Genomic DNA, 16,197 nt, shown 5'->3' on the forward strand with positions numbered 1-16,197 from the left:
GAAGGCTTTCCTTAACAACCCGTCTCCATGTTGAAAGATTGCCATTGTTGACCGTGTTGACTTAAAACCGCCCCATTTTTATTAATCGTTCCACGTTCCATCATGATAGGAGACGCTTTATGAAAATACACCATCAAAGACTTCCTGTTAAAGCAACAGTATTTGACATGCAACGTTGAGCAGATCATTCAATCGGAACACCTGTTTGTTTTACTGGTGCTTGAAATGCAAACGATGTCTTGGTCAATATTATCGCTTGTGTTAGGGGCGGAGTCATACTTGCCCTCTGATAATTAAAGAAGTGTCAATGTTCATGTCGTAGATTCTTTTGTTGGAGTTGAAGGAAACGCCTCAATCTTACTTACCATAAATTACACATAACATCGATTTCAAATCGTGGTTGCAGGGAAGCATTTCTTGGTGATTTTTCCTGTTGACTCTCCGCGATTCCCTTTTTCGTTTGTCAAAGCAATAAATACGGAACAAAACTTTAACTGATATCAATAATACAGTTTTCTTTCCATGTTTCATTACACTTGGAATATAACATATACTGGCTCCATCGAAATATTACCATATTTCATTAATGGGTATTTTACCTACCATTATTATAATCGTAAAAATAACTTACTCAAATCCCTTGAAGAGGCCATGAAATACATGTTATTATTACATTATTTAAAGTTTGACTTGATAGGTTGCTAAGAATAGGCAAACACTGTTATCATTTAAGTTGTAGAAATTGACAACAGCCCCGATCAATTTTGATTATCAGTCAGTATTCATCTAAAGGGATTTCTTAATTTTAAAAGAAAAGGAAGTAGATAATATTCATTACAAGGATGACCATTTTAAAAAAGTGGACCTTGTTAGCGTAACTTTAATTTTGATATTGGCAATTTAACTAAATCCATCGATAAGTGTCTTCAGTAAAATTCAGAATAAATTCACCTAGTTTAGGAACAATATCTCTTGAAAAAATAGGACATAGTTTCGTAAAATCAGCAAATTTTGTAAACGCCAGTGTGACGGCGGTCAACGTTTTGTCTGCCATTGGATTTGGGTGAATTCTTTATTAATTGCATTTCTAAACACGTTTGTTTTGCCGTAGGAAAAACTGTTTGCCAAAGCCTTCACTGCTTTCACGCTATCGGCTCGCAGTTTAATTACCGGAGGCGACTGTTTACTTTCTAGGAATCTACAATACAAACACCTAGCACTTGGGTGCAAGATCTTTTTTGATAAATTTTTGGTATGCATCAAAGAACAAGGTACTCTACTTTTACACAGAGCAGACAAATAACCTGGTTTTTGTAAATAGTTTGCATCTAATTTTGGAGGCGAGTTGATTTCGATCTTTCCTCTTTTTCTCATTAAACCTTTTGCTCCTTGAACACCCTAACCAAAATTAATCTTTATTTATACACAACATTACAAAAACAAAATAAACAGTAGGCAAAACACTTTGCTTGCTTTGCCCTTAAAGAGTCGAGGAAACCGACACTTTTCCACCAGCTATCACATCAATATTTTACAAGTTTAGGCGAACAACACTATCGTATTCAACAATGGAATGATTTGGCTTTCCCCTCTCTTTCAAAACGTTAAACTGTAATATGTTGTTCTTGAAGTTCTTAAGCATTTACCAATTGTTTTGTTTCAGTAGCAATTCCCGCATAGTTTCCGCAGGCGCGAGGCAAAGCTTAAACTTAAAGAAGACGATACAAAATCATCAAACGAAAAATATCATTCACGAAGTCGATACCAGGGATGTCAAACAAGCAACAGTGACAAACGAACTTCATCCCGCGGAAAATTCCACGAGAAAGGATGTGGTTCAAGAGTTCAGTGGCAGCCCGAGACAATTTCCTCCTGTTGAGGTTTATCCTAATCAACCTATAGCAGTTAATGGGCCATTTCACCACGTCCATTTTGTTCCAAAACCGTATCCTGTGGAATCAGTCCGCTATGTTCCCAGACCGGTACCTATACCATACGCGATACCGACCCATGTTCATGTCTCACACCTTCACTTGAGACCCAAATGTGAGTATGACTTGACTTTTTACGTTCCGTTGAATAGTAAATATAGATTAAGGTGAGAGTTCACACTGGATGCAAACTAAACACAAGAAGGTTATAATCATAATACTGTTTATTTGGAAACAAACACAATCTTTTGCACTCGAGGGTCATTGGTACATGCTTGGAATTATCACGACTCATTCGGGCAAGGTTGGCCTGTTCATCCGGGTTGCGTTGTAGTGAAGGAATACTTTTTCTTTTGACAAATTCGTTACAGTTCAGTCTTCCATGAAATTGTAATTGTATCTTCATTAAAAGAAGTAGAAAACTCTTTCAAGTTTCAACAATGGTGTTTTTCTCTTGCTAAACATTCTTTATAAATATCAAATTGACTGAATTAGTGCATTGTGACTCAGTTGAATCAAAGAAATTTCTTCATGCAAAATGAGTGTTATAAAGAAAGGAAATGTACTCTTAACGGGCTCTCTTCATCTGGATGTAACAGGGCAAAAAAATGCAGACCCCCTCTTTTTTGATCAAATGTGGACTTGGTATGCAGTAGACTGAATGACGTTTTTAGATAGCTTGATTTATATAGCAGTCAGTTTGGTCTTGCCGTGTATATTATAATAACCAAAATTTAAGAACTAACTGGTAATTGACATAATGACTTCATGTAAATAATATCCCTAATTATGTCAGAAAATTATCGAGTATTATTTTTTTAATTTGGCAGCTGTTTCAGATTTATTTTACTTCAATTTTGGCCTGGACGTTCGAACGAGTGGAACAGTTCGGTCATGAAGCACTGTTAACATTGTGCGCTGTATTCGTATCATTGTTCGTATGGCCTGAATATTATGCAATTGGATCGATGCGCTCGGTTCGTTTACACTGATCCCGGAGTTGTAGAAAGTTTAACCAGAATGGGATAAAACCCGATTCGAAGTCAAATATTTAGGTAAACAAAAATTGCTCCACAACAGAGTAAGTAAATAGGGAAAGGTATATTTTCTTACTAGCTTCATCAAGTAGAGTGAGCCTCGTATATCCAACATATTACGCATTAACTATTATTCGATAACAAAATTGAAAACATATTTTTTAGAAAGAAAGTACTTGCAATTTCTTAGTGGAAGCTTTGTAATAATTATCTCGTCATGCCAAAATCCACTATCTAAATTAAAAGTACTTTTGCATATGTGAGCAAATTGATGATTTAAATGAGTAATTATGACTTTTTAACATGCGAATAATTTAAGAAGATAAATGAATAAGTTCACTCCAATTTCAAAAATTTTTAGTCAGTTGAAAACATTCTTTAATACTTTCAATTTATGTAATTGGACACTTTTTAACGGTATTGTTTCCAAATTGTCCAGTGTGTAGTCTTATAACATATATTAATCTTATCTTGACCTGGTTTGTGGTGGCGGCGGTTTTCTCCCTGCGTCTATTTTAAAAATTAAATAACTATTTTTTAATATTTGAGCTAGTTGTTTATAGAAATTTCTAAGCAAACAATTTGGTGAAGTAGATCAGTGTTGATTGAATTTGATGTTACCAAAGCAGTCAAATTTTGACAGGCAGTTTTCCAGAAATTGGAATATCCATGTTTTAAACGAATAAAAGTTAACTTCCTTATGGTAACTTTCATGTCTTTTTTTTTTTTTAGTTTTTAGTGTCATTATATTGGTTTGGATTTTGATAGCTTTAAATGTTTTTGGGGGGAGCTCAGAAATCCAAGACGACCTTTTAGTTTAGAAAAAGCTGCCGATTGTTGACCACCATCGGCAACGGAAAACGAAGCTTAGTCTAAATAGTGTTAACACAGCACATCTTACTAAATTATTTTTCTTTGCCGGTAGATCACCTAAATCCTTGCCAGAATGGAGGAATCTTCGTGCAGCTTCATAATGATTATTTTTGTATCTGTCCGAAAGAATTCCGTGGCAAGAACTGTGCAGGTAAGACAAAATGGCTGCTACAAAATTTCAATCTTCGACAATTCCAACGATTGAATTATCCTTAGTCACCTACGAATGGCTTCAAATCTTGAAACGTTTTCTGTTCAAAGCGTCTCTTTTCCTCTCCCACCCAAGCAGTGCTGTTAGAAAGTAAAACACAAGCGGCCACATCCTTTAAGGAGATAAACCAAGTGAAATAAATGGCATTCTTAGAAAATAAACTTTATTTACTGTAAGTTAGAACTTCTCAAATTCTGTACTGTTTGTGTCTGTGTGATAAAGCAATTGCCTCAGTTAATCTCATTTTACGCTCTGGCAGTTATTTATAACGTTTTGATATGTTTTTAGATAGGAACTATTGCGCCTCAGGTCCCTGCAAAAACGGAGCCACCTGCACAGAAATTACTGGTGCTTTTAAATGCAACTGCCCCATTGGATTTTTGGGAGCTGTTTGTGAAGGTACGCTGTAAGGTAACATGAAATCATGCCATTTGATATAGGGAAAAGATATTGCTGCTCTGCGGAAGTATAACATTTTTTGGAGTGTTAAGAGTAGCGTCATGCTCAGTTGAACGCAAGGCGTTAAGTTTGACTCTAATCTAAGCAGCGACATAATATTTTGTTTGTGAGGTCAAAGATGTTTTCTTTGCCTCGTGCGTTCTCCCACTAGAGCTCAGGGTTCGCTTAGCATTGCAACATGCACTGCGGAGTTAATTATCTAATCCATCATTTGTTCCATCAAAATGGTTGATCATAAAATTGTTTCTCTACTCAATGATCATTTCTTCCATAATTCGAGTTAGCAAAAAGATGATGATCAACCTCATAGTCGTAACGATAATTATATAACAAACGAATTTTTGAGTCATTCATTGTAACCAGTGCTTATCATATTTGTTAATATAACAGTACTTTTGTAATACTCGTATTTCGTCTACAGAGCCCAACCCTTGTCACCCAAATCCTTGTAAGAATGGGGGAATGTGTACAAGATCTGATTCTGAGGAGAAATTCTCGTGCATCTGTCAAGAGGGATTCAAAGGCCAACAGTGTGACTGTAAGTTAAACATTATTGTGGGGTAGACATACAAAGAAGTGGTGTTTCATCCATGCATCTATACTGCTAGGCAGTCAGTCAGTCATCTGCTAGTCAGTCAATCCATCAGCCAGCCGGCCGAGCCAATCTGTCTTTCTGTCCGTCTGTTTCTCTGTCTGGTAGCAAGCCAGTCAGTCAGCAGTCAGTCAACCGGCTGACCAACCAATCAGCCAGACAGTCAGTCCGTCTGTCAATTAGTCAACGAGCTTGCCAGCCAGTCTGTCTATCTGTCTGTCAGCTGGTCACTTACTCAATCAGTCAGTCGGCCCGTCAGTCAGTCAGTCGTTCGTTCGTTCGTTCGTTCGATCGCTCGTTCATTTATTCATTCAATCAATCAATCAGTCAGTCAGACAGTCAGTCAGTCAGTCAGTCAGTCAGTCAGTCATTCATTCATTCATTCATTCATTCATTCATTCATTCATTCATTCAGTCAGTCAGTCAGTCAGTCAGTCAGTCAGTCATTTAGTCAGTCAGTCAGTCAGTCATTCAGTCAGTCAGTCAGTCAGTCAGTCAGTCAGTCAGTCAAGCAGTTAGTCAGTCAGTGAGCCATTGAATATTGACTGAATTATTAATTGTTTGATTTATAAATTCCTTCATACTAAATATTTGACTTTTTTCAGCCATAAATAAATGTGACCCAAATCCTTGCAAAAATGGTGCAACTTGCCAGCAGATAAAAGATGATAACTTTGTTTGTATTTGTCCTCCATCGTTCAAAGGAACTTTGTGTACAGGTAAGTTTTGTAACACATAGCAGAACAAGCAGTCACTGTGCTTTTAATTGTTGCTATTCTGATAAACAGAAGCTTTGGTCAGTTCGATTTTATGATCGTTTCTCCCGTAGGGGACAGACAGTATTTGTCGTTAATTTGTTGAGGGGTGTACATTTGTCATTAATTTGTTTCGCATTACGATCTTATCGGTGTTTTGTATTTTATTTATTTACTTTTTATTCATTCATCCATTTATTCATTATTAATTTATTATTATTATTTATTTTAGTACTGTTATTGTAATTATCTATTGCAAATAGCATTTTTATTGTAATATCTATTGTTAATACTAGTTTTCTTGGATCGTAAAGCGCCTTTGATAATTCTAATGTGAAAGGGCGCTATATAAGTATTATTATCATCATCATCATCATCATCATCATCATCATCATCATCATCATCATCATCATCATCATCATTATCATTATTATTATTATTATTATTATTATTATTATTATTATTATTATTATTATTATTATTATTATTATTATTATTATTATTATTATTGTTATATGTACATCCTGGTTCACCGAATCCTTATGCTGACCACAATGCATTTATCATCTCATTTTCAGAGTTTTCATGAAATCGTTCTCGGCCTTCCAAATGATTATCTCGTTTTCTATTTCCCTTTCTTATGTAGATTAATCGATCTTTACACAATGATCCATAATAGCACTGGTAGACATTTTCCAGAGCAAAGGGAATGTTTGCAGAAAACTCTCTCATACCTTAACTCCCTTGTTTTACCTCCCCCATATCCGAACTCCCTGTCTTATCTCAACATGCATATTCACTTCACTGTTCCCAATATATTTAGTAAAGTACTATTTGAGAGAATTTGTTTTAAAATCAAGACATGTTTGGTGATCATTTCCTTTATTTCTCCTGACCTGTAGTTTGATGAAGTAGTGATATTGTAAGGAGAAATTTAATGCTGATCACTATTGGGGCTTAAAGAGTTAAGTCGTTTTACGCAACCTTTTCCCTGAAATGGTGGTTCAAGCTTAATCGCGTCAAATGAGATATTTTCTTGATTAAATTCTTGTCTTCCATTTGTTTGAAGCCGAGAAAAGATAATCCAGAAAAAATATGAAAAAATATATGATCCAATTTCAGACCAAAATTACAAAATCTATTTACTTGTTCAGACAAACAGCTCAGAAACCATATATCTTGGTGGTGGCACAATCCTGTAGAGCTTATATCCCCCAAGAGATAATTGATTCCGCTTATATGAGGGAGTAAACACCCCGGCGTTATGGTATTGGGCCGACTAACAAGTCATATCCCTTTACTGACTGTCTCTAATTAGAAACAAAACAGTGCTTCATCAACCCTTGCCTTCATGGTGGGTATTGTCACGAAGACGGCTTTGGTTATAACTGTACTTGCAGAATGGGATTTACTGGAAGTAACTGCGAAAGTAAGTATTTTATCACGCAGCTGTACCATGCAGGTGCACAATGGTCTTTTGAGTTCACGAATCGCTGTAAATTCAGTACGCCCATTGTCACTAACGATCAATTCTCTGATTTCAATTCGGTAGCTAGATGAAAAGTTCATTTGACCTCTAACATTTTTGGATCTTTTATCTAATTCGGTAAGCTTCGGATTTGGTACCATCCAAAACAGCTTTTAACTTCTATGACTCCCTTTGTGATTTGACAACTACATGCAGTTTTCTGCCGAAAATTCGTGCCCATCTGGCTATGCCTTTCCTGGCAACAATGTTCTGTTTATTTGTCAAATTTAATGCAGTTCTATCATGTGGTTAGCAATGAACGACGAGGAGACGTTTCTTATGATACTTGCTCATTGTAAAAAAAATTATCAGGAAGTATTTCAATTCCACTTGAACACATGGAAAGTCTGGTACGAATAAAGAATTGTACTCCGTTTTTTTTTGATAGGTCATTTAACTTTTAAAATTTGCAGAAAAACATGTCATTGCACCGAGGTATAACCCAAGAAAATAGCGAGAAACTCACTGATTCCCAACACCTTGTCTTTTCACACCAGCTGAGTCTTCGAACTCTTTTTTCTATGTCGTCTCTTATTTCATTTTTTCATTTAAGCAAGTAATACGGAAGACAAAATTACACGACGTTGGAAATCCACCGGTAGGTTTCCTAATAATAAACATACAGTCACGTGCCTTTAATTTGTTTCTGTTTGTTCATAGGTCACGTGTGCCATCCTAGTCCTTGCTTGCATGGAGGACACTGCCGAGTGTCGTATGGTCACTACAAGTGCTATTGTCCTCCACTTTACAGAGGAAATAGATGCGAGAGTAAGACTTTAATCCGTAAACATGTTTAAGAGACTGATTTAAAGAAATGGGAGATCTAAACAAATGAAAAAATGCGATATGCAATATGCAACTTATACATGTCAAAGTCGATTCCTTGCATTCTACTCAAGTGTTTTACAAATAACGCATGTCTTTTTAGGCCTTAGCATTTCAGCAACATGTTTTCATTTGTTATTGTGAACCTTACATAGCTTTTATATCGAAAACAGTGGAAGTCCTTTCTTAACCTTTCTGGTTTATATATTGTACTTCATCCTTTTCCTGTTTTTATAGCTTTTAAACAGACCATTTCCGAGTTGCTTTGAATCTCGTTATAAAAACGAGGCTAAGTGCAAAGTCTTTGTTATGAAGATTAGTTTTGATTCATATGCAAACGAAGCTAATTTTCATATGAACAGTTTCGCACTTTGCCTCGCTTTCATAGTGAGGTTCACAGCAACTCGGAAATGACCTACTGCGCTTGCATGTTTTTGTTTTACGCAGGGCATGCGCCTGTTAAACGATTAATTGACCACATCTAATTATAACAAAATGCAAATTTTATTAAAATATCCCCGACACACATCAATCAATTCTTTTCGTTCCCAGTCCCTCATCCGTGTTACACTCATCCTTGTTTGAATGGTGGCATCTGCATTGACTCGTACAGCGGTTACAGCGCTTATCCTGATAAATGGAATCATGGCTACCTTCACTACCTTTGCATCTGTCAAGCAGGTTTTACCGGTTCGAACTGCGAAGGTAATATACTATCACGTGGTAAAACTTGATGCTCACTCGCAGGTATTAGGGAGCTTAAGCAACGACGACGGCAACGGCAACGAAAACGTCACCGATTATTTTAACTCGCTCAACTTTTACAAAAATGGCGAACTATCCAGGAACTAAATTGGTAGGTGTGGCGTACAAGTTAAGAAGGAAAATGAAAAATTCACCGTCGTGCGTTCACGTTCTCCACAAAACCTTAAATGTTGTTTTGCAGAGGAGGGCAAAGGAATGTACCAAAATGTAAAACGCACGTGCAGAGCGATTGTTTTTGCTCACTCAACCTATTGTTTTGCGGCGTTGTCGTTGCTTAAGCTCCCTATTGCTTGAGTTGGACGACGCTGTTCTAATTAAGTACGGATAATTTTCTACATTTCTGCCTGAACAGCCAGTTAACACCTACATGTATTTTAGCCAAAGTCATCCAGATTGTATCCTTAGAGACATTTAGAGCCACGTTAACGGCTCACGGCAAACCGCTAGCAGTCACGTGACTAGTGCTTGCCATCACATCCAAGGTTATGTTTAGACATTTTCAACAGCAGAAGGTAGGTTTTTGTGCAAGTCATTTACTTCAGCTTTACATGTCTTGGAATTTATCTTATCCCATATATGAATATTACGCTGAGATACACAAAAAACACTTTACCTTTCATTGGATGTGAACTACAGCATTAAAAAGGCAATTAATATATTTTTCCCGTTTTTGAAGTATTAACGCTGAGCATCAATGACATTCTATATGGCGGCCTCTATTATTTGTTTTTGTTTACTTCAATGTGAATGTACAAACATAAAAACAACTTCAAACCTCAAACCGCAGTTTGTGGTTTACCCTAATCGTAGATCTAAAGGTCTCTATTTTTTTTTTTTTTTTGGCTTAGAACGTTCATTACGCTTTTGTAGAAAAATAATGTCTCTTTGTTAATTAGCAATTATTTCTATTCATGCGTTGGTAAGATATCTTCTTTATTTCTAGTTGACATCTGTAAAAAGTGTGATATCAATGCCAAGTGTATAAATGAAACTTGCATCTGCGTAGAGGGGTATTATGGAGACGGATTTACCTGTCATAGTAAGTGAATATACTAAAGAAGTCTGACCTTAGAGCCGTTTTCAGTTGAGTGTCAAAAGTAATTTCGCGTTTGCTTTGGTTTTGCATTACTAAGCTCTGTGATTGGTTTACAAAACTCGCGCCACTTTCTCAACCAATGGAAATCCAAACCAAAACCAACCGTGTTTTGAGGGCACGCGTTTTCCCGCGTTTGGCGCCAGTTACATGTATTTGCTTCGAATTCTGATTGGCTCGTTGTGCTGTTGCGATTGGCCAGCGTAATTACTTTGGTTTTGGTTTTACGACACTCAATTGGAAACATAATTAATTCCTAGTATAATTATTACGGTAGCAAGTGCGGTGTAAATAATAAATATCAACTGCGCAAGACTAATAAAAATTGTGGTATTTCATTTTGTATTTACTACTACGTATGTATGCCTAAGAGGTTTGGTTCTTGCGTGTCTATGCAGCGGATTTACTTGGAGATCTCAGGCCCACAGTCGTCCACAGAATCAATGAAATAAATATCCATGATTGGAGTATTTAACGAGTAGGAGATCGTCGGCCAGTTTATTCACTTCTCCATTTCTTAAGTGATGTTTAAGACCGTCATAACTGTTACACAATTCCGGACACTTAAATAGTATGAACTTTGAAAAAGAAAGAAAAAAATAATCTTTACTAATTTCTTTTGTATCAAGAAATCCCACATCCTTGTCATCCAAATCCCTGTAAAAATGGAGCAAAGTGCAAAGAGCTGAAGGCTGGCGAGTATGACTGCGAGTGTCTGCCAGGAACAAGTGGTAAACATTGTGAAGGTAAGACTCACGTGATCGATGTTAAAGTCCTTTTTGCTAAACGTGACAAAAATATTCGGATAACGAAACTAGGTAAAAAATTTGAATCTCTCCATTTATAGATGATCATAGATTATAGGAAGATAAACTACAATATTGCCTAAACCTTATTCTTCTGAAATTTTCTTTCAGTAAAATTACAGTCTAATAGACCATACTCCATTTTAATTTTCTTTTGTTCGTAGTCAAATTATCCCATCTTACCTCTTTCTTACGTTCAGAAATCAACACAATAATTTATATCTTGAACAGGGCAAGAAGGGCTGATTTGAATGCAAACAAAAGAATATTATAATGGAAGCCATTATGGTATAAGGTTTATTGGCAAAAAGATGTGCTAAGTAATGTTTTAAACACGAGCAGCAGTGTTTTATCGGGATTTAAAGTCACGAGGCGTAGCCGAATGGTTTTAGACCCGATAAAACACGTGCTGAGAGTTTTAAACATTCCTGGAAAAGCGTGTGCCAACACTGCACACTAATAAGGAGGAGGCTTTATCGGGTTTTAAAGCCATTGCACGTGATGTTTTATCGACCATTTGATAGGTCAATGGGCTCATGAATTATTAATGAGTTTTTGAAAGTACGATAACTAACACGATGGTAACAATTTACTCTGATATTTCAGTAAAAGATGCTTGCATCCCTAATCCATGCAAAAATAACGGAAAATGTATGGAAACTCCTGAAGGAGGATTTCGATGCATCTGCGAAAATGGATACACAGGGATGAACTGCGAAAAGCGTAAGTTTGAAGTAACATTCCTTATCATAACTGTTTTATTTTCAGTGTTTAGTAACTGTGTGATGCGCTTCCGATCACTGAACTAAACTAAAGCTAAGAACAATGGCCGAACTAAATGACTAAATAGCATTTCTATGAGATTTGATTCACAACAGCCAGCACTGTTGTTATTATATAGAAGATTAGAATTTCTCTCGTAGAGGGAATGCAGACTCGGTAACTTTCACTTTTCTTCCAACTTATATATTAGAGCAGTTTACAACTGAGCGTCGAAATAAATAGTGTTTGCATTGGTTTTGCTTTACTATGCTCTGTGAGTGGTTGACAAAACTCACTTCAATATTTCAACTAATGGGAAGCAAAAGCAAAATCCAATCGTTTGTTGCTTGTAAGCCTTTTTCCGCGGTTGGCACCGCCTGCATACATTCCCATCGAATTCCGATTGGCTCATAGCGTTGTTTACGTTTGTCCTGATTGATAAAAGACATAAGTTTTGTTTTGTTTTTACGGCACTCCAATGAAAACCGCTGTATTTAAAGTTGGTAATTGCTTTCCGTTTGTTTTTGCTCAGCAATCGATGAATGCCTTAATAATCCTTGCCAGAATGGAGCAACCTGTGAGTTCGTCAACGGCAAGGTGATTTGCAACTGTAAAGGAAAATACACTGGACCAACGTGTGCAGGTAACAAACTACAAACCTGGTTCCAGGGTCTCTCTTTTTCACGTTTCTGGGACGTGAAGAAGAGAGACCCTGGGAACGTGGTGAAACAAACTATTCAGTTGTTGATGACTGGAATAGGGATGTTAAGATTAGGATACCGGCAACGTTCACGATAATGATTGTGGCGGAGCTTGCTCATCAAAAAATTCTAAACTGTGCAAAAACGGTCGATCGTGAGAACTACAACAAAACAATATGGCGGATCATCAAGAGCACTTGCTCCAGTTCCAGTCCGCGGAGGACTAAGTTCCATTTTGCTAGAAACCGCTGACTTGGGGCAGTCGGCAACAATAATGATGATGACGGTGGTAAACTTGACGGTGATAAGATGATTATGCTGACCTTAATGTGGTTTTTACGATAGCAGAGCGGTTTTCGGAGTATCGAAAGAAATCCGCCTTTGTTTTGGTTTTGCTCTAGCAAGTCATGAAGACATGGTACCACAAACAGAGTGTTCGGATTAAAATACCCTGGTCAAGGAGTCTCTTCTTTCCGTAATTTGTTCGGACGAGTGGCAGACGGAAATCATTCTTTCTCCGGGTATTATAGCGATGGATGTCACTGTTCCTAAGAATATTGACTTCAAGGGCTCTTGTTCATACCTCCAGAAAGTTGTCGCATCGTTAAGGTTAATGGTATTGGCGAACTGTGTGTATTAGACGTGGCCCCGTTTTGTTTTTCCAACGTTTAAATTATAACTGTTCCATCGAAAGGAAATGTGATGTAATATTTTAAGCCTGGTGAACAAATGAGGATGATGTATTATTCAGTAATGACACAGGTGTGTCATTACTGAATAATACATCATCCTCAACTGTTTCATTGTTTGCAGAATGTGGCTGCCCAAAAGGTGATCTTACAGCGGACCCTCCTATCTTCGCGCAAAAGTGCGATTTGTTGGGTGAATGCAGATGCGAAGGAGATTTGGTGCTGGTACCTGAAGGATGCAAGAGAGGACGTAAGTAAGCCACTAGCCACAAGCTTAACTGAATAGTAAGCATTCGTCCTTCCTTCAATCTGTGTTACCATAATTTAATCTCTATTGACTGGAGCCCTCGTGCAATTAACCAGAAACTATATTGCATTCTCTTCACGCGGTGTGATTATCTCGCTCTATTGTTCCTCCAGTGAGATAGTGGTTATGGGGGCAAGTATGGCACAGCGGTGAGAGCGGTCGCCTCCCACCAATGTGGCCAGGGTTCGTCTCCGGACCCGTCGTCGTAAGTGGGTTGAATATTTTCACAGGTTCTCGTCTTTGCGAGAGGTTTTCCAAAACCAACATTTCCAAATTCTAATTCAATCTGGACGGTATCCCCAGTTATTACTCTGTGCTAAATACTACTGACACTCAAAGTGATTCATCTATGGATTAGAGAAAGATTATCCGATTGGGGGAAGGTAAAAATGTTTAGAAGCAGATGTAAAGTATTGTGCTGAACAAACTTCTACGAAATTAACCATGTTTCAAAGCGATTCGTGGAGTATTTTCACAACGTTCGACGAACGTTCGACAATATTTCGAAAGTCGGCATCTCAATGATCTGGCGTCAACTTGTGAAGGCGACCTTAACAGCCACTGTGGGTTCAATGTTGATCTTATGCTTGTCAACAAAGGAATGCGTAACACTGAGGTTGGTCAAAATCAGGGTTCACTTTCTCTTTTGTGTTCCAATATTCATTGGGGGTTCTACGGGACTATTTGCACCATGTGAATGACTTAAAATTTGCAGATGTCATACAAAAGGCAACACAGCGAAGCTCACTTTTTTTCAACACTCGAATTTTTGTCTGGTCTGGATTCGAACCCGTGGCCCTGATGTCTAGCGGCTAAAACTCTGGGTTAACCATTCTTTCTTATTTAATCCCACAGAAACCAATAGAGCCTGTCAGTCTAACCCATGTCAAAATGGCGGAACCTGTACAGCCAGTGGACCAAACGCGTACATATGTAATTGTCCTGAAAACTTTACGGGAACAAACTGCGAAAAACGTAAGAACAAACTCCATTCATCATTATCATCATCATTGTCTCAGACGGGCCTTGGGTAGGAATGCAACACGTAATTAATTATATTCTCTGAAAAGAAATGATGGCGGTTCAGAGCTCCTTTTTCATATCTATTCATCATTAGAAGGCAAGAAAAGCTAAGGACCCAAAACGTAAATGTTAAAGTAATGTAGTTATCTATAAACGGCAGGATTTCCGAGGGTCCCTTCCATGTTTACTTTCCAAGTGACAATTTGAGTTAAGTAAACGTTCACATTTGATCGAAAACAAATCATTGCTGGATAAAAAGCATGCAACGTTTTCGAGCAAGCTGTCGTTGAATTACGGAATAAACCATTATGAAAGTCTGTAGTGAAAAAGGGTTGCATGTGTTCCTTTGCCAGAAGTCTCACGAATCTAAACAAGTTTACAAAATCTATCAATTTCTCTGACACACAAACGCAAACGAAACGAAAACAAAACGAAGAAAACTTGAACCAACAACAACAAAAAAACTCTCGCTAATTGACAATGTTGTGTTCGTCCCGATATGCAGAAATGTACCTTTCACCTGAGAGATAATTGCGTACACACTGTAACTTTAAATACATGAAGCATTTTAAATATAATCCTCTATGATCTTTTGAACGTCCATGACGTCATAAATCAGGAATTCGCTATCTTAAGCCCCATTCACACCAACAAAACATGTTTAATTAAACCAGGTTTAAAAACATGAAAATTGGTAACAGAAGGCTAAACCATTGGCTTTGACATAGGATTCAAGTAAACTTTAACTTATGCTTTCATTTACACTAAATCTGTAGTCGACAAAAATCCGAAAGCAGCTTTTTTGAAGGAAACAATTTTAAACTGTGTTTAACTAAACAGCTTTTAAACGTGTTTAGTCCTTGGTGTGAATGGGACATAAGTTTTGATTGTTTGTTGTTTACTTCACAAATTATTCGTAAATTAAAGACGAGGTTGACGCTAATGTTTTTTAACTGTCTTGACAGCGGTGTGTACTCCAGGCTATTGTCTGAATGGCGGGATCTGTAAACCTGTTAACAAACAGCCAACATGCATCTGCCAATCTGGCTACACTGGAGCGCGCTGTGAAAAGAAGCCAAGTAAATCTCTCTTTTTCTATGTCTTCTTTACGCTCACCGGTAGCACATCCCAAAGGCTGTTCTCCATATTATTACTATCAATTGCCAACAATCACTTCTGTTTCAAAACCTGAGAGATCATTGTTGGTCATATGTAAACTAGGCTGTACAAATGTCGGCAGTTAAATCACGGAATCGCCACACACTGCGTTTTCAAATTATCTCGCTCAATTAGAGTTTAAGTAATTGTTGGCTGTCATGTGGGAACCAACCTTAATTCCCGGCAAGTCTTGAAGAATTTCAATTAACCAAAATAATGAAAAAAAAAGAAGACAAAAGTGAACCCTACAGCCTTTAAACATTTGTTGTATGGTTCGAGCTCCGGTATTTTTCTCCGCTTTATGCCTGGACAATGACGCATTTTCATTTTTCAGCATTGGATCTGGCATAAGGTATCGAGTCCTAAAACCCTCAGCTGTTGATCAGGATTGATGTCATTGTTCGCTTGAATAAACGCGCCATCTTGACTGAATCTATCCCTTCAATTTACAATTACGTTTGAGAAGTTAAATGATATTTTGTGAAAATAAGAATTACCTTGTCAGTGACTAAACTGCTTAATATTGATATAGCTGGTTTGCAACCAATCCCTGGAGATCCAAAAAGACAATGGCATGGCGGCCATGTTGGATGGCAAAACAAAAAAGGTTCTGTCATCCAACATGGCTGCCACACCATTGTCTTTTGGATCTCTAAGAATTGGCTACAAACCAACTATTTGC

The 16,197-nt window shown here is 37.4% G+C and overlaps 1 protein-coding gene across 1 annotated transcript in view; it reads left to right on the forward strand.

The window, feature by feature from the left end:
* LOC146455782 (uncharacterized) overlaps positions 1-16,197 on the forward strand; it is a gene marked incomplete at its 5' end in the record, with an annotated part of 64,715 nt that overhangs the window by 23,660 nt on the left and 24,858 nt on the right. Inside the window, 15 exons of the mRNA XM_085093949.1 lie at positions 1,664-2,046; positions 3,894-3,992; positions 4,341-4,451; positions 4,933-5,049; positions 5,709-5,822; positions 7,177-7,287; positions 8,047-8,154; positions 8,764-8,916; positions 9,920-10,015; positions 10,699-10,815; positions 11,482-11,598; positions 12,170-12,280; positions 13,152-13,277; positions 14,190-14,309; positions 15,323-15,436. Of these exons, the coding sequence (XP_084950075.1) occupies positions 1,664-2,046; positions 3,894-3,992; positions 4,341-4,451; positions 4,933-5,049; positions 5,709-5,822; positions 7,177-7,287; positions 8,047-8,154; positions 8,764-8,916; positions 9,920-10,015; positions 10,699-10,815; positions 11,482-11,598; positions 12,170-12,280; positions 13,152-13,277; positions 14,190-14,309; positions 15,323-15,436 (1,997 nt within the window). The remainder of the gene's footprint in view (positions 1-1,663; positions 2,047-3,893; positions 3,993-4,340; positions 4,452-4,932; positions 5,050-5,708; positions 5,823-7,176; positions 7,288-8,046; positions 8,155-8,763; positions 8,917-9,919; positions 10,016-10,698; positions 10,816-11,481; positions 11,599-12,169; positions 12,281-13,151; positions 13,278-14,189; positions 14,310-15,322; positions 15,437-16,197) is intronic.

The sequence above is a fragment of the Pavona decussata genome, unplaced genomic scaffold (genome assembly GCF_977016875.1).
Source record: "Pavona decussata unplaced genomic scaffold, jaPavDecu1.1 SCAFFOLD_270, whole genome shotgun sequence".
NCBI classification, from domain to species: Eukaryota; Metazoa; Cnidaria; class Anthozoa; order Scleractinia; family Agariciidae; genus Pavona; species Pavona decussata.